The 26,249-nt window shown below is 36.2% G+C and overlaps 1 protein-coding gene across 1 annotated transcript in view; it reads right to left on the bottom strand.

The window, feature by feature from the left end:
* The window catches only part of OTOGL (otogelin like), a 91,878-nt gene that overhangs the window by 40,431 nt on the left and 25,198 nt on the right, over nucleotides 1–26,249 (bottom strand). The window contains exons 19-28 of the mRNA XM_072923972.1: nucleotides 24,860–25,069; nucleotides 23,851–24,016; nucleotides 22,655–22,729; nucleotides 22,069–22,121; nucleotides 21,230–21,392; nucleotides 17,999–18,106; nucleotides 16,844–16,982; nucleotides 2,921–3,055; nucleotides 2,316–2,462; nucleotides 544–663 (exon numbers count right to left, since the gene is read on the bottom strand). Of these exons, the coding sequence (XP_072780073.1) occupies nucleotides 544–663; nucleotides 2,316–2,462; nucleotides 2,921–3,055; nucleotides 16,844–16,982; nucleotides 17,999–18,106; nucleotides 21,230–21,392; nucleotides 22,069–22,121; nucleotides 22,655–22,729; nucleotides 23,851–24,016; nucleotides 24,860–25,069 (1,316 nt within the window). The remainder of the gene's footprint in view (nucleotides 1–543; nucleotides 664–2,315; nucleotides 2,463–2,920; nucleotides 3,056–16,843; nucleotides 16,983–17,998; nucleotides 18,107–21,229; nucleotides 21,393–22,068; nucleotides 22,122–22,654; nucleotides 22,730–23,850; nucleotides 24,017–24,859; nucleotides 25,070–26,249) is intronic.

Here is a 26,249-nt window from a genome sequence, read left to right as displayed (position 1 = left end):
TGTTCCTGTTGCTGTTCTGAGCCTTTTCTGCCCATCCCTTCACCGCCTCAACTTTGTCAGTTTATTCTGTTTAGAAAGTGCCACTAAAATAAATCTTCATTTTATTTTTAGTGTTTAGAAAGAAACTCTTCCAGGCCTCTTTTTTCCAGCACTCAGATTCTGTTTACTTTCACTATCCTGATGCCCCCAATCCCAGAGAAAGTATAATTGCTTTTAAAATTGGGATGAATCAAAAATACCAGAAGCAGTGTACCGAACTTTGTAGAATACTGAAATGCAGATGCTGTAATTGTCTTACACAGGGGAAAACATATCCTTCCCTAAAGAGATTATTTGGTATCATTTAAATTCTGTATCTGTTTGCTATGGCATACGATATTATTAACGCATTTCATATCTACAGACACAAGAATTAAAATATCCTCTTATACAGTGACCATAATTTTAGAAAAATACCTGTACATCATGTGCTTATAATGTGCTCATTTACAAATTAAAATTATAATACTTTTTCTCTATATTTTTCTTGGACATGGGACTTACCTGTCCTAATACCCAGCTGTCTCCAAACACCTGTGCATTTCTCACCTCCATGTTGTTTGATGTAGTCAGATCATTTGAAGTATATTTGTCAAAATTTCCACACAAGCCTGCTAGTTTACCCTGAAAGAGAAAAGAAGTTTTTTCATAAACTCACAGTCAATAATTGGCACAAATGACATGCATGGAATATAAAAATTTTTAAGTAGAAAGTGTGAATGTAAATCTGACTTATCCTTTGAAAATATCTGGCATGCTGCTATGCCTGCAGTACCATATTGTAAATATCTTTTAACAGAAATCAGTGGTATTCTTCTTATTTTCCAGAACTTCTTCTTACTGCCTGCCTGTGAAAACAGACTGGAATCTAGTAATATTTTTTTCTGAAAGCTCAGCAGTGATTCCAGTCCAAAAGTCAAAAGTTCAGGTGAATTATTTCATGATTGTGAAGCCTGACTAGTTGTTGTCATTAAAACTTGCTGCCTCTAATTTTAGTTCACAATAGCTAGAACATTTGTAATAGCAATTATAAAAGAGACAGCTGCAACTTTCTTTCCTTGGGCATGCTGCTGAAGGAAAAACTATATATATGTGCATACATATATAAATATATAGGAAAATAGACATTTCTGCACAACAATAAAAAGTAGAGTTGGATTTTTAGGGTGCTGTGGCTCACACTAATGAGTTCTTTTTTCTTCAGTTCTGCTGCAGACATCTTACTGCACTGGAGTCCTTGGAAGCAATAGTCATTGGAAAGAGAAAGAAAGGGAAGTATTTGTGTTCCTAAACACAACCTGTAGAACTCAGCTCCCCACTAGCTTACTCAAAAACAGAAGACCTTTTCTTTTCTCTATGTGTACTGATGGTTAATAAATCAACTTGTAGTTGAATTAAGTATTTTACAGCTATTTGGACAGAAGCCTATAATAATTTTTCTTTAAAACTACATTAGATGGTCATTATAGCTTCAACTTACACTTCAAAGAATCTGATACTGTACTCTAGCCTAGGATGCTTTTTATCTTTTGCTGTATAAGCCCCATCTTCATACAAGTGTTCATGTTTGAAACAAAGAATAATGTAATTCTGAATTGCACTGATATGGTTACTCTGCCAGCACCCAACGACTGAGTTGCAGAGACATGAAGGTAGATGATGATATAGAAAAAGAAGAGCAATTGGGGAAAAAAGGAGCCTTGAATTCTTCCTTGCATCATGACCGAATCCTGTCACAGTATATGCATTAGGTTTAAATGTAAGGTTTTTTTCTAGGTATTTTTCTGCATTTTGTCTTTTTAAATTAAAGCAAACATGTGACTCCATCTGTTCTCAGAAGCCACTACTACATCCGAGGGTGCAGTTCCAACATAAGTCTAATGCAATCTGTACTACAAACTTGCCATCTTCCAGGTCACTGGGCACGGAAGTGTCTTTTACATTGGCTTTAGCCAATGAAAACATGCAGTGAGCTGGGTAACTCAAAAACTACCCCTCCTTTCCATCCTCCAAAGTATCTCTGAGTCAGAGCTGAATCACTGAATATCTCCAAGGCTGCAGTGTATCAAGCAACAGAGTCAGCATACATTTAGAAACCACTCCTTCTCTTCAGAAGTAGCTTTCTCCATCTCTTACCTGGGAAATACTAGCAGCTGAACAAGTTCTATCACTGAGAAAGCTAGTCTTGAAGAAAAGACTATCACAGTTATTCAATAAAAATCACATTAGCAATATAGAGAATCAACACAAAATCTTGGGTTTATATTTCAGCTCACCTTCCATCGAGGTCCAACTTTTACATGCATCATTGTCTTCTTATCCCACAGAATTGTAATGTCCTGTTCTGGAAAGTGTATCACAGTATAATATCCAGCCTTCCAGAGCTGATAGTTAGATTTGTTTTCTTGTGCCCCTAGGGTCTTCTGACACAAATGAATATTTATTAAGATCTACTAAAGTAATGGTACCACATAACAGCAGAGTATATATTGAAGAATACTTTAGCATATAGCTGAATCAATAATATTAGTAGAACTGTTGTTTAATACTTTGATATTTTGTCTTTTCAGTCATTGAAGTTTGCTTCATACTTTGGTTTCTCTTTCTAAATCAACTGAAAAGAAACACATAAATGCCAGTATGTTTCAACTCCTTGAGACTTTTGGGCAATCTTCTTTGTCTGACAAATAGAACTTGAAAAAAAAAAAAAAAAAAGAGAAAAAAAAGTGTGTTTTGGGACCTGCTGCTTTAACCAGGCCTAAACATTTGTACTACATTTACTCAGACTGGGAGATTCTTTCCAAAAACATGCCCCTTTAGAGCTGTAAATTTGCAGTGCTTATCTTAAAGGGCAACCAAAAAAGGAAAGAAAATAACTAACCTGCTTCTCAGAAGGTTCACTAAAATAAATCTCAGTGTCTCCAACAGTGATGAAAACATTCTTTGAGCAAACAATATCATTGTCAAAGCACTTTTTGTTCTGAGCAATTATAGATATATTTGAGTTATCTGTGCTCTGCAACATTAAGAAGAAAATTCAATTGCATTTCAGATTTATTCTATGCTTACCATCACACCAAAAAAAAAAAAAAAAAAAAAGGGAAACTTTAGAATTTACACACATTTGAAATTAAAGTTAAGCAAGTTACCAAATCAGGAAATGCATTTTTAAATTCAAAATTGAGCTGAAGACTTTACAAACTCAGAGGATCAGGCTACCCCTAAAATAAGAGTCTGGTTTAGGCTTTTAAAATATGCTTATAGTTGGAATCTAATATTTACAGCACAGTGTGGTTGTTGAAATTGAGACATGCTATAAAAAGAGCTTTATATTTAAACCAAGGTACATGAGATCAAGCTGTTTTCATGTTTCTAAAACCAAAAAACCTTCCATCTGTCAGTAATAGAACAGTTTCTGTGCCGCACAACAAAATTCACAAAACCATGAGTCATACTCAATGTTATTGGAGGGGGTAAAGGTTTCTGCCAATATTTTTGTTTGTAGCGTGGTGTTATATTAACATTTAGAAGATTTGAATACTTTGTTGCCCTGATTTACTGGTGTTTTAGTACTTCAAACTTAAACGCACTGCCTTCCCAATCCCACATCTTTTGGCTCTACAGCCCATTCATTACTTTTGCATTCTAGGCACAAAAAAAAATCACCTTTGCACCTTGGCTCAACTCATCTGTTTATTCACCTACAGCTTCTGTGGTTCTTCTGCATCCTGAGGGAAGCATGCCTACACCTTGTAATTCCCCGCGCTAAGATTTTACTTGAACAAAGGAGATAAACTGTCTTTTCAGTTGCTAACACTAACACCAAAAAATATGAAGTTGTGTTATTCCTGTTATTTCCTATTTGAATTTGCTTCTCTGTTCTTTTCTGTACCAATCCTTGCAAATCAACAAGCAGCCATAACTATAGAAATTACTTGAGAAAGTTAACTTCATAACATTAATATGTGCTACTGTTAATATTAATATGACACACTCTTTCTGAATCTGGTTCAATTTTTGAGTAAATTCAGTCCTACGGTCATCAGAAACCTGAGACAGACATGAAATAAAAATCTTGGACGTGGCAAGTAACACCCACTGACTAATCTAATCTCATATGGGACACTTGGGTAGCGCTGGGAACAAAAAGGTTCTCTTTTTGCTAAAACTCTTTTGGTTCCCACTCTATTTTGAACATTCTCTCTGAGACTATGATTAGATGAAACTAACTGGAGGTGTTAATGGGCATGGTGTACAAGATGGAAATGGTTGCTCTCAGAATCTCCCCAGTCCTGGGAACTACTCTTGGCTCCCAGAAATGCTGGGAGCATTGAAGAGCATTAAAGAGCTCCACTTGGCCACAACAGGAGGCATCCCTCACCTTGGTGTGTGCCCACAGCATCTTCCCCCAGAGCTTTGCTCCCTCCTGTGGTCAATGTACCACTGCCTTGCTCAGTGTACCCCCAAAAGTTGCTGGCTACTTACTCCTTACTATTTCTTGCCTGTCTCACATTTGTACCCTTATTTATTCTGTGCTCACCAGAATTCAAGAATTAAAAAAATCAGTAATTTCTCCTCATCAGTGAGAAATACTGCATGCATAAAACATAGGTTCTATAGGAAGCAGTTTGTATATTTCTTTTCTTAGTAAAAGTCAAATGTAAACTTTTCTTAGTAAAAGTCACCAAATCCTTTAAAGAACACTTTCAATCTAAAATCAAAAACAAACCCAACCCCAGATGACGGAAAGTATAGAGGTATTTTCTTGCCACACACAGAACATGCTACTGTTTTGCTACCCTTAGCCTAGCATGGCCCACAAGCCAGAGGATGCTGCTACATGGCATAGAAAACACTACAGCAAGCAAGTGCTTGAGAATGTGATGAGCACAAGTTGTGGGAGACTGCCTGCAAGCCCTGTCTTACCCTAATGCCAGGGCTTAGCAAACAGATGGTACTTGCCAGCAGTTAGCTTGGAAGGCAGCAGTTACAGTGGGTAAGGTTATTCACTAACTGCTTAGTGGTAAGGGCATGTAGGAAATCAGATCTCATGATTTAGCAAGGGAACTCAGTTTAAAAGTATCAAAAGCTTCAAGGTAAAGTTCATCTGTTCCATTCTGTTGTAAATTCATATTAGGTTGCACTCAAAATAAAACCGGTCACTATCTTATTGGGTAGTACACTATGTTTTAATTAAACCAAGCCTGCTGCTGGAGTACCAATTATTCCTCTCCAAGTCAGATAACAGCCCAGAGCATTTTTTGATTTATTGGATGTGATGTGGTAAATTAAAAAGGAGACAATCTCATTAGTTTGGTAGATAGGATGCAAGCTGATACATTCTGTGCTGGGCAACTGAAAAGTGAGAAAAGGAGTTACTCCCCACGATGGCTCAGTGCAGAGAAGGACTTTGCTTGCAGTTTCTGTGTCTATTTGATGCCTAGGACATTATGGGTTCTTTTCATTGCACAGGTCACTCCTCTTCAGTTAGCTTAGCCTCAGCAAAAAGGGACACTCTGAGTTAATAGGGAAGCAATGTCTTCTTTGTAAGAAAAGAAATTAACATCTTGATTTTAAATAAGGATAGTTAAATCAGGCTAATTATCCCACAGTGAAAATACACCTTTTTTGGCAATGAAGACAAGTCCTTGAGGCAGCAGCGGGTAGCTATATTACGTATGCTAACTGAAGCTGCTGCCTGTGCCTTCTGTCAGCCCAGGCCAATCCCTTCAGCTGAACAGCATCAACATACTAAAGTCAGAAGTTTTTGTATATGGTTGGGATTTGAGCCAAGAGCACACACTGAGTTATATTTCAAGTTAACTCTGCAGTACAGATAAGCCTGGAGCCAGGAAGTGTTTTGCTGACCAAAGCCAGAACAAGGAGTCCTGAAGACACATGAAGTACTTCCTTACTTATAGGACTGCATGATGGTGTTAAATTACTAGAAATTATGCAGGATGGATATGCATAGAGACCGTGCTAGTAGTTCAATAGAGTCACGAGTAAATCACACTTCTAATAAAAAAGGGCTTTGTATTAAATCCTGAATCTTCTGTGCTTTCTCTTTTTTTAATTAAATCTTAGACCTAAACCCAAACATAAAAATATCATTATGGATTACATGTCTGTTTTGGCTCTAAGCTTTCACAAAATTATTTGCTTTACATACGTTTACAAAATTATTTGCTTGCTGTTCTCTCCATATAGCTCAATAGACACCTTTCCAAGCCATACAGTACTAGACAAATTCAAAGACAATTTCTATCACAGTCTTCAAATTATTCTGTAGCTGCTGCACAGGCAGCGTCTTCTTTCAATAAAGAAGAAATAAAGTGCAGTTGAAACTTAGCACTTAACTACTACCAGTGCAAAAGAAAAGACTATTCAGATAAAGCGAGGATCATCTTCTGATGTTTATATAAGACAGGGAGGTCTTAAGCAAATCTCAAGAGTTCTTGAGGAATGTGATGGCATAAATGATAATGATCAAGTTCCACCTCTCTAATCTGTACTAAATCCACACAAATATGAAAACAAGCTTTTGTCACTACCACTAGAAGAAATATCTGAGTAGACATTAGGAGCAGGTCTAATGAATAACAAGGTAGGGGATTTTTTGGTTTTGTTTTTTTCTGCACAGCCTCTTTCCAAGGCAGAGTCACTCATTACCTTTTTAGGTAAAATGCACCCAGCAGGGGTTGTACTTCAGTTCATCATGTGAAACCTACTTATGCTGACAGAAGCTAGAAATAAAATGGTTTTCCCACTGCAAGAGTATCTTCCCACGTAAATTACCATATCCAGCCTGTTCCAACTTAATATCAGTGTCTTTGTGATAACATGGAGTTGCCAAGCAACAGAAAAGACAGAGTCACAGCTCTGGGCAGTCAGTCAAAAGCTCATTGTCAGTCCCACTTCTCAGGACATTCTTTTTCTAGACTTCACTGCACTTTTTTAATATATATTTCTTCCTAGTCAAAAAAGTAAAGCACTGCTTTCCTTTTTCTGGTTTGGTGTTGGTTTGGGGTTTTTTTTAGCAGTGCTTGGGAATGCTAGAGTTTATTTTTGTTAGAAACTTTCTATTTCAATATCCTGTTAGAAATCTTCTGTCCCTTTTAACCAACAACAATTCTGTGTAGTGTGCTTACATCGTCAAAATGCAGCCTGGGGAAGACAATATAATTGGCTGTATTTATTTATTCGAAAGTTTCATCAAAATCTCTCTAACTGTTCAGTGTAAAGATTCATTTTTTCCATTCTCAATACCCTGATTTACCCATTACTTTTCATTTATTCCCTACAAAATTGCAAACTAGGGTGGCCATAAAGGCATATAAGGACATCCTGGGAGTGGGATAGAGATAAATTAGCCCTGTATTCCTTTTCCTTTTGCTTTAATGATGTTTTTGGTGTTTTCATACATAGCCACAAAGAGAAGTGCAAAAATCTCTAAAAATATTGAAAAAAAAATACAAACTAGTTTAAAAACTAGAATTTGCTTTCTTCTTCTTACATATTTTCAGAGAGATTATTAGTCTGTTCAGATCTAATATTTCAGATTTTATGGAAAGTTAGAATTAGCTTGCTCATGGTTTATTGGCTCTGAGTTTCTTCTGAAGGAACTTAACATTTGAAACTATTACTTCTAGGAAGCTTGATCAGGAGAAGTAAAACATCTTAGCCCAGATTTAATGAGCATTTGAGCATAAATATATAAGTTATTTTGGGTAGCAGACAAATGCCTTGGCATCTAACTTGTTCTTGCTCTATTCATTTCCTGTGACATTTTACTATGGACTTGATCTCCAGATAACCAGTGAAAATGCATTAATGTTGCAAAATTCATTTTAATTGACACTAAGAAGCATCTCTTATTGAAAGGCTTCCCTTTTTTTTGCTGCTGCATCTAATTTCTTCTGCACCTTCCCAGAATTACATATACAGTCCATGTAAATTTATTTGATCCCTGTCTTTGCATCCCATACTAATTTGTATCAGCAAGTAGTCTTTCCCACAGCTATTAAAACAATGAAGCAATATTGCTTGGAGTCAACAGATGGCACTGAAACACACTGTCTCAGTGTGGGAAGAAATCCACATGAAAGTTGGGGAAAATATTATGGGAAAGATAGTGGGTGATACTCTTACAAGAGAGAGAAAAGAGAGGAAAGAAATTGTAATAGCACTGTTTTTCCAACCAATGTTATGTATTTTTATCCAGCTATTTAAAAAAAGAATCACAAAAACCATTTAGGAACTAAAAACCTGAGAGACAAATTCCTTATGCAAATGCACATTAATTTTATTTGCCTTTACATCTTTTACATGGCTGCAGAGTATTTTCATCCAAAATATGGCAAAGAAGCTTGCAGTACACATGTAAGATACAAGATATTTCTAGCATTAAAGTACAGTTGAATGGATAGGAGGAGTGCAACATGACTGAGTAGATTCACTGATGAAAATTCAAGAGAAGTGAGATTATTCCAGCTACTGACTTACCCTCAAATAACTTCCAGATGTTTGCTAATGCATCCATGATAACTCCTTCCTATTTCTTTAAAAGTGACTTCTGAAAAGGATACATCTCAGGCAGGATAAACTCTCAAAAACTCCAAAAGTATGTGTGACAACTATGTATATGTATGTATACATACAATCAACAGGAAAAACATATCATTATATAATAATTTCTTTATACATAGAGGCTTCTTCAAGCAGATTTTACTGCAATAAAGAGCTGTTGGGTATTCTGAAGGTTTGTCAACAATAAAATCCAAATAGTTTTTTTAAAAATATAATAATAATAATTAAAATACATGACAGAAAATATTTTACTTTATCTACTTAAAAAAGAACCTTGTACTAACTCAATATTTCTTAATTTTGAAAACACGAGAAAGATATCATTTAAAAAGTTTTGATGTTCTTTTTGCACATTTTAAGAGAACTATATTAAAAGGTTTGAGAAAAAATCATTTAAAGCAGATTTCCTTTTGTTTCATTTACTTAATTTTGCCTGCTTGTGTACCAGATTTAGCTTTTACACAGGTCATATTACTGCAATCTCTTTCTAATTAAAAATGAGACCTTCTGTAGACTGAAGATTTGGGAACTTTTGAATATTTGTTTCCAAGTGACACATTCTGTAATATGAATTATTCTGAATTACAAATCAGTAGTACAGTTGGTGGTGTTAGTTTTAATATCTAAACATGCATTTACATGTATTTACATGAGACCTGTTAGTGTTGTTTTATTAATAAGTGCATGATAAATGTTAATATTTTGTTGTTGGTTGTAATGATAAACCGCAACAGGAAAATAAAGGACAAGGGCTCTATCAAATTATTGCAGAAGCTAGAAAGCTGAAACTTGCACAAAGCTGTTATGTTTTTCAGTATAAAAAAATGTAAAGTGTGTTCATTTACACTGCTGAAGTTTAGTTTTTATATATTCAGAAAAAAAACCCCAAACTTCATATCCTGACCTTAATCATTATAACTTGAATTCACGGTTCTCATAGTTCACAACACCCAGAGTCAGAGGCCATAAACTAAGCAGCACCTGCAGGTGACTGGCCCAAGTATCCAACCCCTCCACACACAGAGAAGGGCTGGGTGCTACTGCTGCACACACAGCTCTGAAACAGCATCGTGTCATTCTGGGCTTTGCTCATCTTTCACTGTGCTCTATCATCAACAGTCCACAAAGCTGAACCCACCAGAGGCCTTCAAGCAGCCATCCTGTGAACTGCATTTTCAGGCAACCGTAAGACTAAAACATTCTGGAGTCAGTATAGCCAAAGGACTTTTGGATGATGAACATTAACCAAAAATCAGAAATTCAAGGCAAAAGGTCACTAAATAGCAAAGTCCTCAGTAAGGGAATCCAACTTCTGAATCACACTACGCACACACCATCTCCAAACTGCCATTCTCGTGGTAAGAAAATTTTCCCCAAGCCTTTCCTGGAAGCCCTTCATGTTAATCTGCACAAATTGAAAGAAATCTTTCCTTTGTTGGAGAATAAAAGTGATTCATTCACTGCATAATTTAATGGTCTGGAGAATCAGGTGGTGGAGGCGTAAAGGCATGTAGAGGTAATTGAGTCTGAAATCATTGATCTGAAGAAAATGGAACCAGAGCATAAATCTGTTGCCAAATGTAATCAGATCTTTTGCTCACAGAAGGAATAGAACAAATAGAAAAACAGGTACAGCTGAAGACAAGATGGAAAGGGTTGTCTCCCAGAGGGAGCTTGCTATTGACCCTTACAGGACTTCCAGAGACCCAGAAGAAAAAAGAGGGCATCCAGAAAGGTTTCCTCTTAAATCATGGGACTAATGAAACTGTTGGTAATCTTTGCAACTAGAGCAGGGCAAACTATTCATAGTAAATAGTTTTTTTCACTGAAATGTAGTCTCTTTCTTTTTTGGGCACAAATTTTCACACAACACATCATTATTTCTATGCAGTTACTGCTACTATAAATTATTTGACAAGTATTTTAGGTGGAAATATTTGGTACATCATTTACTCATAAAACCATACAAGGGAATATGGCTTGAGGATTAGATGTTAATTAAAAATTTAAAGGCACTCTGATTGAAACCCCATGTACAGTTTTATTCCCAGAAAAAATGGAAATTACTTTTAGAGTCTGGTGTCCAATTTTAAACATTTAAACATTTAAACATTTTACTTTCCCCTTAAGATCTCCAGAATCTATTATAAGAAACTATTTGTCTTAACTATGAATAGTCAGCTTGACAATGTTGATTAACCATGAACCTGCAGCTTTAATCCTCTATAGGGTGACTGACAGCAAGAAGAATGTATTTATTTTACAAATAGGCTATGAGAGAGACCATGCCAAATATTTAATTCTACAGCTTTGCCAATTTCATGGATCTACAGTCTGGCTACCTGGCACAAATGATGTTGAAAAAGAGCTGCACAAAAAATTACACAAAAAATTCAATAAGGGAGAATAGGATAAATCCTACTTCTGACTCCTCAGATGTGTCAAACGAGTAATTGAAAAATTGTTGCTTTCTGTATGATTCCTCAAGCTTATGCCCAGACATCACCTGAAAGATTTACCACTCAAGATAAATATATCAGCAAATAATAGCCAAAGGATTATCAGTACATCAAACAACCTCTATATTAAGCACTCTAATAAAAGTGTAATTTACTAAGAGCTTTGAACTTGCTTCAAGTTACAAAAGAAGGGGAATGCAAGAGAAGAGTTCCCTGGCTGTATTCCCCAGAGCAGTCCAGGTATCTGCCTCTGGGGACTGCTCAGCCATAAGAGAGCAATTTGGGAAACTGGAGTGGTGGTTCCTGAGCTGATGTATGTTTTATTAAATGAACTTAACTTGAATGGGCTTTTATGTAATGTCTGCTGACCCAAAAGAGTAACATCTGTGCTTCTAATTGGCATAATGGTCTGATTATTTGATCAAATGGCTCAAAATGTTTGTTGTTTTCATAATCCTCCAACTTTGGCTTCGAAAGAGTTTTCATGATTGCATCAAAAAAGCTTAAAAAGGGGACTTTAAAATGCTGAAACCTCTAATGGCAGGGGGAAAGAAGTGAAAATATTTACCTCATACTTTGAATTTAAGACTAATCTATTAAATAGGAATACTTGAGGATGAGGCCTTAGTTACGCTGACCTTCATCTTTCAAGATACAGGATCAAAACAGTCCATCCCTTTCTGTGCTTTAGGATCTTCTTGACAATTTAAGGTCAGTGGAAACCTAAGGTTAGTAGAAATACTTCAGTGGAGGTTTTGGGGTATTTTTTAAAAGGCAGATGAGCATTGCAACAGAGCACTCTCTCATTTGAGAATATTCTGATGGGTAGTTTATCCCTCTGAACTCCTGCTTGAAATCTGCCCCAAAGCAGAGAAAATATTTTTTATTACAAATGCTACTAATAATTTTTTGGGAATATTTTTTTCTGAGAAAAGATTTTCTTCTGTTTCACCTAAGAGAACATTTCTGAGGGGCTCCAAGTGCACTCACCCTTCAAGACTTACTAAAAGTTCTGAGCTGCAAGACTGAAAACCACCATAGAAATAAAAAGGCCAAGACTTGTCATAGAAAGACATTAATTTTACTGTAAGTGCAGAAGTCTATGAAATAGGTAAGTGGAAGAAATAGACAGCAACCAGTAAAATGTTTGCCAGAAAAATAACTCCATTTTTTGGAGGAAAGAATGTAGCATCATCAAAGACAGTTAAATAAGACAATAAGCAAGAAAATGGAAGAAAAAATATATTATAATATTTTCAAGTAAGAAACTATTTGACTTTAATTTTATTGTTCATATTTAGATTAGCAAAATGAAGTGTTTACATGATCGACAATGATAAATGAGTTGGTCTGCCGAGGGTTTTTTTTAACCTTCAAAATAACTGAGATTTTAAAATGTTAAAAATAAATATTGATGCTTTCCCTGTGAATATCATGCATGTATACAGGGACTTTACATCTCAGTATGTAATGTAACTCCTAATTCCTTTATAAAAGTGAAGTTATTATTTCATGAGACCTTACTACCCTAATATTCTTAATTGCTGATCTAAATATTTTATGCCATTTTCTGCCCAATGGACAAATCTGTTGAACTAGCTATAAAGGGCTTTTTCATACACCTTAAAAAAAAGGCCTGACAGGAGACACTGATGCTGAAAACAAGTAAGTTTCATAATTGGCCGAAAGCTTATACTTGATTTTTCTCCCACAGGAGCACAAGGGCTCCTTATTAAAAACATAATAAAGGTACGGATGAGTTCTTTGTTTGGTACAATGGAATATGATGACAAAGAGTTGTTCAAACAGATCAGATTTTGCAAGGCAAACAGCCAAATCAAACAGTGAGGGCTGGTAACATGGATGGGAACAGAACATTATCATGCCTCTGGGGATGATGGATTCAAATTATAATTCTTGCACTCAGTTCTATATCTGGGAAGAGCTCATATGCCAACAAACTGATTGTAGCTATAACTTCCCTTATTGCCCTGCTGCAACACCTTTAGGGTGCTTCTGTTAGTAGAAGCAAAGCAGTCCACTGCTTACAGGAAAAAGACTAAAGGATAAAGATAAAAGGGAAAGGATAAACTTATTACAATTCTGTATATACAATAATACAACCACTGTAACTGCTTCAATTTCAGGAGTCTGGTGAGCATTTCACATTATCCATAAAAATCAGCCTTGCAACAGCACTACAAACTAGCATTAAATCAATGGAATGTGTATTAGCAGCTGTGAAATCTATGATCTGTGAGCTTACAGGCAGAAAACTTGAAGCACACAGCACACACCCCAAAGACAGAAGATTAGAAGACCTTTAAACACCCCTTCCAACCCAAATCATTCTATGATTCTGTGACTGTGTTAAAAAAAAATGGTTTACAGAACAGGTAGCACAGTTTAGGCACTACTGCCTTGGATAGCTACCAAGATGTTAGGCAAGGAACATAAATTTTGCAGTTCTATAAACACTTTTCCACCTTTCATCTGGTTTCTCTATTTGGATAACATGCTAAAAGAGACAAGGTTCTCTTGTCTCTCAACAAATAGTAGCTCAAGGTAGACTCATATTACTTAGATACTACTATTTAAAATGTCGCAATATAGGGGAAGAGGATTATACAGAGAGAGAGACATGGAAACCTCTGCTCTAGAAACAAGAAAAGAATACTTTAAACAAGAGCAGCCTCATCATGCTATCATGCCTGTGTATATAATGCAGTTTAACCACATCAGGATGTGATACAAGTATAGTATACCTGTGTACATACAAATAAAAGCATATGTGATTATCACTCAAGCTGCCACTATGAAGATGTCCATTACATGTATTTCATTTATTTTTCTCACATAAAATTCTATTCCTGCATAATAGTAGCTAATTTCGTGCCTAACTTCACAGTAATGTGCTTATCGGGTTTTCTTCTTCTGTTCATTGGTTTGCATTTGTTCGTTGTTGAATTTCCTCTTTTATTATGCAGTGTGTTCTGCCATAAGATGTCCTGAAGCTTTTGTTTCAGCTATTCAGACTGAATATTTATCATCAGAATACTCTACCTCAATCCTCACATCACCTTTTCAAAATTGTTTCTGCTGCTGAGTGCAGGTCTCAGCATGGATCCCTGTGGGATTTCACCAGTTCTTCCTTCTTAAAAAAAAAAAAAAAAAAAAAAAAAAAAACCCACAAAAAAACCCCAAAAAAAAACCCCAAAAAAACCCCCTAAAAAAACCAAAAAAAAAACCAAAAAAAAAACCCAAAACAAAACAAACAAAAAAAAGGCCACTTATTCTTGCGTTTTTTCTTGTGTTTTAACCTCTGGCTTGTAATCTTGTAATTAGTTCAGCAGAGGGAAAGAAAGATGATGAAGGGACTAGAATACATCTCTTGCAAGGAAAGGATGAGGAAGCTGGGCCTGTTCAGCCTCCAGAAGAAATGACTGAGAAGGGATGTCATCAAAGTTCATAAATGTCTAAGGAAGGCTGTCAAGGGGATGGAACCAGGCTCTTCTCAGCCAAGGATCAAGACAAGAGGCAATGGGCAGAGAGAGATGCACAGCAAGTTCTGCTTAATATAAGGAAGAACTTCTTTGGTGTGCTGGGGACTGGCACAGATTGCCCAGAGAGGGTGTGGAGATAATGAAGAGCTGTCTGAAGACAGTCCTGTGCCATGTGCTCTAGCATGTGCCTGAGCAGAGAGGTTGGACCAGATGACCCATTCTGTGATTTTGCGAATTTGTGTCTCAAAGAATATTCATTCTCATCCTATATGAGAATAGTTTCTAAAAAATATTTTTGAAATATTTCTCCAAAAGGTCTGTGAGCTAAAATACACACATATTAACTTGATTATCCTTGTCAATATATTGCCTTCACAGAATATCTCTGAAGACTCATCATGCATGAATTACTTTTATTAAAACCATTTTTAAAAAAAGGGTGGTTAAACTTTTCCCCCATTGTAATTTCTCTTTTAAAAAATTTATATTACGTTCCTTCATATATAAATTAGACATATTGCTCTGTTCCTGTCAAATTCAGCCATTAAGTCCTTTTAAAATATTTGGTTATCCTGCCATCTTCCATTCCTCTTATTCCTGGGTTTCATATCACATAGTTCATCAGTTGTGTGTTTTAGTTCCCTCAAAACTCTGGGGCATTTGCCATAATATCCCATCCTTTGTTTCTTTTTCTTTTTTTTTTTTTTTCCCTTAAAAATTCTCTAAACATTTCCCAGTCAAAAATCAGCCTGCAGATATATCTTCTGTTCCAGACATAATTATGCAATGCCCAATATGTACTAAAGAATCCTTCAATATAGGTCATGAAAGCTTTCCATACACTAAAGAAAGAAAAATTGTGAACAAATTAGACTATACTTTCTCACATAAGTTGAGTTTGGGAAAAAATTAAGTTTGAAAAGCTGCAAAAAAAGTCTGAGAAGTCTGAAAAGCAGATCTGTGTAGGCAGAATTTTCATCATTTGTGTCATGTTCCCCTGAAGAATGGCCTATTGACAGTGTGCCACGTGCCTTAATTATCTGGCTGCCAAATTTATTCTTGGATGCCAGATGCTCCCCATGATTTGTTTCCAGATAGGCTCTTTCTTACACAGTAGAGTGACAGGTGACATTTGATTGTAAAAGCCAAACATTCCAGTATCATACTAAAGTTTGAAAACGGAGCACAGATTTGTCTTAAAAACTTCTCTGAATGAATGGCACAAGAATTAAGAACTGATAACCTACTTTTCCACATCATCATACAGGCAAGATGATTTTACAGGTAAAGTAACCCCTATTTTTTGCATCTTAAACAAGGAAGACTTGTACAAAGGTTCATATATCTCTAAGAGTAAGAGCTTTTTGATTATATATGATACATGCCAGGAATTTGCTGTGAGGTATTATTCTTTTTCAAATCTCTCTTTTTTCTTTTTAAACACACACAAAAAAATCTGGAACCAATGTATTTTATTTCACAGCTGTGAATACTCTACTAAAACATACTTGAAATAAACTATTTGCAATAATCTTTGTTGAGAAACTATGCTTTATTCTTAAGCTTAGATAGTCAGGAAAATGAGTATTCTTCTAAACATCTTACTGTAACTGAGAACACAGACAATCTTAAAATAGCAACAATTATAATAAACAATAGTGGTTTTAGTAATAGACTATATTTTTAAATGCCATGGTTTTTAAAGTAATGGTATTTTTAAACAAAAAGCTAGCAATGTACTCTAAATGTGTGCTATGAGGAACATAAGCATGTAGCTGACAGACAATCTCAATGAATTATTTCACTGTTGAATTATGAAATTATTGTGTTTGATATTATTACACACATACAATCCAGATCTGATGCAGATCACATTCAAGAAGAATTCCAAGCAGCCTGAGCTCATCACTAACCCTAGGCCAAGCAGGGTTTATAGATAATTATTAAATAAATCAATGGATTACACCTAGTTCTAATAGTTTCTATTGTGTTATTCTTTGCTCATTGTGACAAAGGTATGGTTAAGATAGAAAAGAAAATATTAGTTTTTCTTTTTATCTAAATCATAGAGTTATGCAAGAACACACCCATGTGCCATTTCAGACAGATGAGCACAAAATGTCATGTACAGGTTCTTCTTCCACATCTGCTCTACAGGTGTTTTCTTAATGTTTGTTTATAAAGACCAACTCCTGATGCTCAAAACACTTGTTTTCTCGAGGACACAAGAAAACATACGACCAATACTCTTACCTTTAGCAGGTAAGTTTGGCAGTCACTGACATAATCATACTCCAACCCATCAAAGGTGTAATAATGTCGGTCTCCATAAATGGTGCACACAGCAGGGCAGGGGTAGCTGGTGCAGTTGAAGACACCTCTCCGACAAACGCTGCAAGGAAAGCCAACAATCAGTGTCTCATCATAATGGCAGTCTTCTGCTGCATATTTTCAAGAAAATGCTTTCTTGTGTTCTTTATTTCAGATCACGCAGAAATTCAGGAATGGAATAATATTCTCAGACCTTGAAACAGAGAGCAATAAGGTGAATTGCTTCTGAGGATACCGGTGATGCCATGGCAAGAAAGTGCTGAATATTTTGCCATTAGCCCATCTGTACAATAAAAATGCATTAAAAATAAATGCAAAATCTCAAACTTTGCAGGGCTTATGCAAATATTTCCATCACTGCCCCCAGTGTAGATAAGGCACAATGCCACAACATGGTCATTCATAAGACATCAGTAGTCAATTTTTTCTAAATTTTGATAAAGGTCTGCAAATTTTCAAAGGAAAATACCTCCAGTTGTTATCTGTAAGATTTCAGGATACCAGACAAATATGAAATACGTTTAAGAAATTAATGATGATATTTTGTAAGATTACTTTCCTGTCAGCTACATTCACTGGCTTACACAAATTTATATGAAAGTAGTACTGGCATCCTCTAGTTTTGCTTGCGTAAGTGTAACTCCTCAGTTGATCTTCCACTGTGGTTTTTAACTGATTAAAAGCTGCCATGCCAATTTTTTTTTTCATTATTAAATATACACTTAAGTGATTATAGATACTTTGGCTAGGAAATTAGCATATCTCTCTTTTACTCTTTGGCTGTCATTCATTATATTTTATTCTGCAAAATGCCACATCTTCATTTCAGAAACCAACATGTATGTGTGGAATTAAGTGTTTGTTTTTGACTGCTTTTTAACTTGGATATCTTAAAGGCACGCACCCCAAATTCTTCCTACTTATTTAAGCCTATCTGTAAGCCTAACAAAAGATATATCCTCTATCTATAAACAAGCATATATATTTTTGATTTTCAAAGTACACAACACATTTTCTGTATCATTTTCACTTAGGGTCTAGATCCAGATGATTTGAAAGTATGCAAAATGAGCTCACCAGGTGTAACATGGAGTAGCTATCACTTCTCCTGACAGAAATTCTCTGTCTTTCCAGGTGCATGGACAACTGTCAGGAATATAACATTTCCCTCTGTGCTCAGCCATCCTTCAAAATAAAAAAATTATTAAGATGAAAGAGTAAATCCAAAAGAAGATCAATGTAACTGAATGTGTAGAGTATTGTTGAAACCCCACCAAGAGCAACCAGCCTTCCACCCAGCTAAGGAAAATTGTTTCATCAGCAAAAGCTGTCCAAATCAAATGACCTCCACTGTGCACAGCTGGAGACTTCGCCAAGCCCACAGCTGCAGCTCTCCTTCTATCTGGCAAGGGGTAAGTTGGTGTGGGCTGCAGTTCCCGTGCAGGAGTGTCGGTAGGGAAGGTGTTCCTCTCTGAAAACTCTGGAGAGTCTGGGTACCATGCAAGCTGCTGAGGTGTGGCCAGACTGCCCTTCGCACTCTGCTGCTCTGTCCTGCTGTGTCGGGAAATCAGCTGGACTGGAGTGCCTGCTCCTCTGCACAGACAGCGCCAGTCCTGTTCTGAGTTCAGAACAGTGAGCTGGCCTATGGCACTTGCTGCACAGTTTATGAAGACCAGTGGTGGAGGTTACTTGCCTACACAAGGGAAGCTCAAAAAACCAACGAGGTTAAGACAAAACAGACATTTAATGCAAGTGTCAAATCTAATTAAACCAATAAGCGACCCAGATATATGGTCAACCACACTTTTGCTCTCTCATTTCCACCTATTTAGGAATTTTAACTTTCTTAACAAAAATGTTACTGACATTCCCGGTGCTGTTCTTTAGGAGAAAAATTCCTGGAGTTGTCATGCAACACATGGCTCAAAGTACAATATAGAGATTCTTTCACTGGAGGTTGAAATGAATACACAGTTTCATTTTCTTCACTCCATTACTAGTTCATTAAACGGTGATGGGCTCTAAGTAAAGGAGTCAAGAGTTCAGAAAATTTCTCAAGGATAAGAAAACACCAGAACAGATGGCTTAGGAAGGTACTTGGTCTCTGTCAACAGAAGCTAAATGACTCCCAAGAATAACATGGGTATTGCTGGTGCTGCCTAAAGGCAGGAGATTATTTTAGCCCCATGAAGTCCCTTTCTACATTACTCTGTGCTTCTGCAACTCAGTTTAGCCCCATATCTCCAGCTCAGTGTAAGGGTGACTTTCAGTCTATCTTTGGGTATCTTTGGGTATCTTTGAATTTACTGTCATTCTCAGCTCATTTCTTCATGAAAATTTGGGCTGTTGCATTATTCAACTTCTAAAGTATATCAGAGACTTCCAGCATTTCTAATTCTTTGTCTCCTCTTCAACTACTAACTAAAAGAACAACAAAATGTTGTGCAAGAGCTTTAATAATAGAAAATGTAAACCATTTTTACTTTAGGAAGACCATTCTTTTGCATACTGGAGTCCATAATTTCATGGTTTTCCAAAGGAAAGGGTTTCAATACCACACACAAACTGCTCTACTCTACAAGTACCATAGATACCCAGGGTGCTAGAATAAGGTGCCAGTCTCCAGGAGAATTCAGGATTCCACCCCAAAAGCTTAGGTCATTCAGTCAAACAATAGGTAGCAGTAGAAATAAGGTTGGAAAGAAGAACCAAAGAGAAGGGCAACTTAAGAGAATTTTAAAACTACATTACAGTAAAATGTCTCACAGCAAGTTTTTAATGACTTTTCCACTTAGATTTAATAGCAGGAGATACATGTTTAACATTTTCTTACATAAAAAAGAGACTTTTGGAAACTAATTTTTAAGATAATACAGCTGGCCCCTTCCTTGTTAAAAGCCATACTCGCTTTTTGGAACCATGGGGCTGAAAGTCATAATTAAGTGTAATTTAACAATGAGGACATTACTAAATGTGCTAAGTGCTATACACTTAATTTTCAACCTCATAGCAAGAAGAATGTTTATTCTCTTATGTAATAAAAACAATTAATGTGTTTTATTCTATTATTTGACAGAAGCTTAGGATTTTGCTTGTCTGTATTCTGGTTATATTTCAGAAAATAATCAAGTAATACTCAATTTAAAATAGTATGACTGTGAAAGCAAGGCTTTAGCTCTGTTTTTTTACTTTCATTTTAGTTTCTTCGAATTTTCAAATGAACTTTGAAGTCAATAATACTAGTTTAATGTCATGCAAATATCACAGTGATGTTTCAGTTTGTTACCAGTTTATTACTTTTACAGATCCATGCACTCTTTGTGCTGAAAATAATTGTTTATTCCCATAACACTAATGGTCCTGAAAGCTAAGTTCTCAGTTGAGGCAGAGGTTTTAGAGGACTACAGAATACCAGGCAAGAAAGAGTGAAATCTTAAATAGCTATGCCTGAAATCTCTACCTTCACCAGTGCTTAGTCATCTATGAACATCACAAGGTGCTGGAAGGGGAATGGTGACAGTCTTCATCTATACTCTGATCTGTGCACAACTGATACACTGTCAGGAGACCACTGGCTACACACGCAGTGAAATAAAATGGAAACCTGAGAAAGAAAAAGGAGCACTCCACCTGAGATTAGTAGCAATTACAGCAATTTGCACAGCATATTTGTCTCCTCAATCTGAAAGTGCACACAGGAGGTGTCAAGGGAGGAAATGGAGACAAATGGAAGGAGTGGTGATTGATCCTGACACAAGCTACAATAGAAGTTTTCAGCTTTTATCCTTGGATTTAACTTCTTCCAAGTTCAACAGACTGTTTCTGGGCACCAAATCCAAAAACACAAGCTGAGAAAACAAAAAAAGGACAGAGAGAATGAAGGGAAACAGGGCAGAAACCAGTCCATACAGCTACCCTCCCTACCCCAGGCTGGGTATCGACAATGTAAGCCAGAGCAGAAATTTAGGTGAGACAAAGACTTGGGCAGCAGTAAGCATGAGCACAAATGGTTTACATCAAAATATTTTGTCATGTTTGCTATTATATTCAAATAAAATAAACTGTGGAAGTGGTGGAAGTCATCTCCTGTCCAGATAGTCCCAAATACCAGCCAATTGGAACGGTAGTAAGCTGGATATCTGATGGCCTTTTAGCTGTTACTGTGCATCTGCGACAATTTATAGAACAATAGTTTCAAAATTAGAAGTGTGATACCACTGGAATTTAAAAAGCAAAAAAAAATTACAGAGTTGAACTGTGGAAAATATGCATTTGGCTTGTGCTTCAGATTGCTCCAACAAAACTTACCCAGGGGGGCAAATGCAGCCACTTGCACAGGGTGGTGAGGGGACACAGGAGAAGTTCATGGCAAGGTTTGCACAAGAGATCCCACAATTCACACCCGATGCTGGCAACCCAGGCAGAGGAGATCTGCAGTCATAGTAGATTTTTCCTTCAGGGCATATGTGAACTTCAAATGCAAAATGAAGGTTAAATAAGATCAACTGCTCTTTTAAACTGAAGGTTTTCTATTTGTTTTTGTTCACAATCTATTTATTTGGATACAAAGGGAGGTTACACTACAGTTCATATAAGAATGCAATTGGAATAGCAATCTACAACATAATCTATATTACAGACACATAAAATTAATATATGTTCTAATGTAAAAAACCAATAATATTAAGCATCTGGATGTATACATCCTGGATCTTACACAGTCCATTCTTAATGACAGAGCCATTATACTTTAGGCAAAAAAAAACCTTATTGGCATAATTTTCAAGGTACTTCTAAATCCATTATAAAGGCATTAAAAATTTACTTTCTAGAAATCAAGATCTTAAAGCTTCCTAAACATGGACAGTGAGCCTAATTACACATATTTTCATGAGAACACATTGACCTAGATGTCACATGCAATTATTTATTTCTTTTAATTTCCCAAGTGACTGAGTAGAAGAACTTGCACTACAGAAATAAAGGGTAAACCCCTAGACTACTTGTGCTCCTAACCTCCTATTTTAAATATTTTATGATATAAAGTATCCCATCATTTAAATATTTATGAGGAGAAAACCAAATTACTATTCAATATCAAATTCTCTATTCATGCAACTTTCACATGGGATAAGACTGTAAATTACCTATGTTTTCTGTAGTGGCTTCAATACATTTCACTGTTCCATTCAAACATTGACTAGAAAAGAAAAGCAAATGCATGTTTATTCAAGGGAAAAATGTTTTGTAGCCACCATGTTAAAAAAGTTATACAATTCAACTTAATTTGAACAACAGAAATTAGGAGAAAGAGGATTAAAATCCAAAAGCTTGAGTTCCACTCAATATTTCCTTGGTGTTTTCTCATTCCTGATCTGTAGAGAGGGCCTAAATTAATAGTTTATGTACTATGTAATTTCCTAACTTCCACTGAAATAAAAAAAAGCTGAGTATGCCAACCCCTGTGAGAATGGAGGGCCAGGTGATTTAGGATGCAGGTAGTATAACACAAAACCTTATCCACCATAGCTTACAGAATTTTCCAGGTATTTTGTTAAAATAATCAGGTACATAATTCAATTTATACTAGGCTCTCTTTTACTAAGTGTGGAAAAGAAAAAACAAAACTTGATACAATAAATTTTCAATCTACATGAGAAAACTTCTCAAACCATTTAAAGATGTGTCCAAACTGTGATACAAGAAGGATAAAATTCTTGTACTCAAACCTACCAGGACCCTGTCGGCATAGGAAGGATTTCTCCAGGCTGTAGAGCTCTGCCTTTGTAATGACAATGACAGCCAGATCTGTTAAAAGAATATTCATACATTTAGGTAGAAAAGCAATGAAATGGGATTTAAGGTCCCTCTATTTATCAAGCTGTTATGATATGCAGGTCTCATCACAACATTAACTTAATTCATTAACTCAATCCTTATATGTACAACATACTTTGAAAGACAAAATATTGAAGATGATACTCAGACTCTGTTGAAGTCAGTGGCAAAACTCGTATCATCTTCAAAAAACCCAGGATTTTCCTCAACCTCTGTACTTTCTATTTGCTGTTTCTAATATTAAATACTAGAAACAACAAATAAAATTTTATTTATTTTAATTAATATTAAAATTTTATGTTCATTATTCTAATAGAAAGTACCTTTTCTTCTCAGTTATGGGAGTAGAATGAAAACATGCAGTTCCCATTCAAAGTATTGTTAAAATAATGAGGTAGAGCAATTATCATAGCAAAATCCATTAACTCTGTGATAAAAACCAGACAGGTTAGAAGTAGAAACAGAATTACCCAGAAACCAGGTAAAAATATGTGAATAAGAAGTTAATTCCCACTCTTCAATAGTTTAAAACTCTCTTTATCCCTAAAGTATGAACTTTACTGATCTTTTAAAAATATATGTTGCAGTGAACAGAAACATTTCTGTAACTACCCATGGTGGTAAGCTGTAAAATTTTGGGTGTACAACATACAAAAACTGGTTTCTCTCACTGACCATTTCCTCCCATTTAACTGAAGAGGTTTGCAATTGAGACAGAAAAAAGACACTTCTAGCCACTCTTCCCATACAGTCTCTTACTTTTTGGATTGTTGCTTTATAGATTCCTTCTTGCTTTTTTTTTTTTCAAATGTTAAAACAGGTTTTTCACATGAAAATGCTATTCCATTAACTAAAAAAGTTTCGCTACCCTTCTCTAAAGCAGTTTGACATATCTGCTCTAAAGCGAAGCGGATGTATGTACACAGAGAAACAGATGAGGCCTCACTATTGAGTAGTAAGACAGAATATTAAATCTTCACATATTGTTTTTTATCTTCTCTAGACAGTCTACATCTTCAGGGAAACAGCAGAAAAGCTACTTTAAATCTTGCTGGAAAGAAATACATATATTCTATTTTTTTATTACTTACATTGATACACAAAAGTTGACTGACTCTTCAAAATACTTCCCATCAGGACAATTACATCCTTCTGCACAGTCATCAGCACAGATATTTACCATAGAAAGTGAAGCACAGGAATGCTTACAAAAAGAAGAGCACTGATGATAAAGCATACCACTGTGACACATGACAGCTGGAGGTAAGAGAGGGAGAAAGAACAGCATACTTTTAAAATACGAAAAATAGAAAACAAAGTTATGTATCTTGGAAGTCAAAAAAAATCAAAGCAAGGTGGTCTCTTGTTGCACTGGGTTTAGTTGAAAAGCATGAAAAAAATATGCTGATTTACCAATTTCTTAAGTTAGAAATATTTAGATTGAGATGGGTTTTTGTTAAAATAATTCTTTGACTGGAATCATCTGTTTTGTAAACAGTAGCTTTCTGTTCTTTCTGTATGTCAAATTGGGCATCTACCTAGTAATTCAGGCTTCCAAGATGTGAAGATGTTCTAGCTACGGCTGAGGCATTGCTTAGAAACAGAAATACAGCAGCTGGACTTCAATAAACCTTGTGGGTCCCTTCCAACTCACAATACTCTAAGATTCTGTGAAATGCTTTGTTTTAAATCATTACTGTATCCTACTTGTCCAATCACTGCCCACCCTGCCCTGCCCACCCAGGGAGACCCCTGGCAGCCCAGCTAGCCTTTCCTTAGGGAATCGCTCTATTCCTGACACTCCCTGACTACTTTATCCTAATAGGGGCTTCCATATGATTTAGGGCTTCAAAGAAATAATTCAATTTCTCTCTGTGACCAATAGAAAGGGCAAACACTCTGTGTGGGGTAGCTCAGGGGCTCCAACTCAGATGCCAAATTTAAAAGCTGTTACCATTCTCCCCTAGAACATCATTACACCATGGCACAAATTCTAGTTTCCAGGAAAAAGAAGCCAGCCCCTGTATTTTGTGGAGTGATTGAAATTTGTAGAGTTTTACACATTTCTGAAAGATACTCCATTATGGAAATGTTACTCACCACAGTAAGACACATGAGATCTGAAGTCAATGATGACGCCGTGCTTGCCACAGACATAAGCGTAGTGCGCCAAAGCGTTGCACAGGCAGCTGCTTCCACACTTGCACGCATCGAAGCGGCAGAGCTGGTAGTACAGCCCTGGACTGATGTAGGCATGGCAGGGAGCAAACACGTCTTGGTTGATGATATTACAGTGAGATGCATACCCAGCTAAGAGAAGGTGACATTGTTTTAGTCAGATCCATTTTAATACAACAGTTAGTCAAATGAATAGCACAGAATATTAAAATCAAGCATACCAGGTGTGCAATGAACACTTGCATACCATATCTGTCTGTAAAATTCTACAGTTTAAAATTGATATTACAAGCAACTCCCTCCACAGCAAACTCCATTTAAGATAAAAATAACTGTACTAAAACATTTTTGCCTTCTTCTTATAGTGTAGGAAATTTAAATGCCAAAATAATATATTTCAAAAGAATAGTTAAAGAGTCCCCAAAAACATGGACTATGGTTTTTCTCTTGACATTCATTTTGTTTCAACACCAACAATGGCCATGTACTTCCTGGCATGTGGTCTCAGTATGACAAAGCAGAGCTTGAGGGCATGCAAATCCCAAACTGGTCATACACCTTCTAGCAGCAATAAACCCTCCTCCAGCCAGCCACTGAAGCAGACACACGTGGTGGAATAGCTAAGGAACTCTGTGATGTGGATTATATTTAAGCCACTTTTGATGCTAAAAGAATGCGCCCCTCCTTCAACCTCCATGTTCATTTCCACATACACACATTGACAGAAGAATTTCACATTTTTGGACTCTCTCAGTAAACTAGGTTCAAGGACTGAACTTAACTCAGTTGAAAATTAACCTGACAAAATAAATAACCAAACAAATATTTTTTTTTTCCCTCGTTAATCAGGTCACTATCATCTCAGACCTAGAAAAGATGTCTGTGCTTGTAGCGTGGTATGGATCACTTCACTCTCCACTGCTTTTTCACAGTGATTATTAGAGCAGCATAGCAAAATTTGGGCTGGAAAGAACCCTCAGAAAGTCATGCAGTCCACCCTCCTGCTCTAAGTAGCTCACATTTATGCCAAACTCCACCTCCACTGAACTAGAACAGAACTCTGGGTGAGGCATGAAGGCTCTGAGCTGATCTGGCTGAGATCTGGCTGTCTAGAGAAGACAGACAACAAGGAGGGTATAAAAACTTCTATAATTCCCCACATTGTTAGAGATTTATTGTTATACTAGCCTTGCTTCAACAGGCTTTAAATATGGATAAATCCCACATCCCTAGTGAGATATGATGTCTGAAAAATTAGAAATATTAGACCACATTCTGGCAGAATTGGCAACGACAGTCTACCCATTGTCTT

Source organism: Taeniopygia guttata, chromosome 1A, assembly GCF_048771995.1.
Source record: "Taeniopygia guttata chromosome 1A, bTaeGut7.mat, whole genome shotgun sequence".
Lineage (NCBI taxonomy): Eukaryota > Metazoa > Chordata > Aves > Passeriformes > Estrildidae > Taeniopygia > Taeniopygia guttata.
Note: the sequence above shows the minus strand (reverse complement) of the source record. Positions and strands in the feature narration are given on the sequence as shown.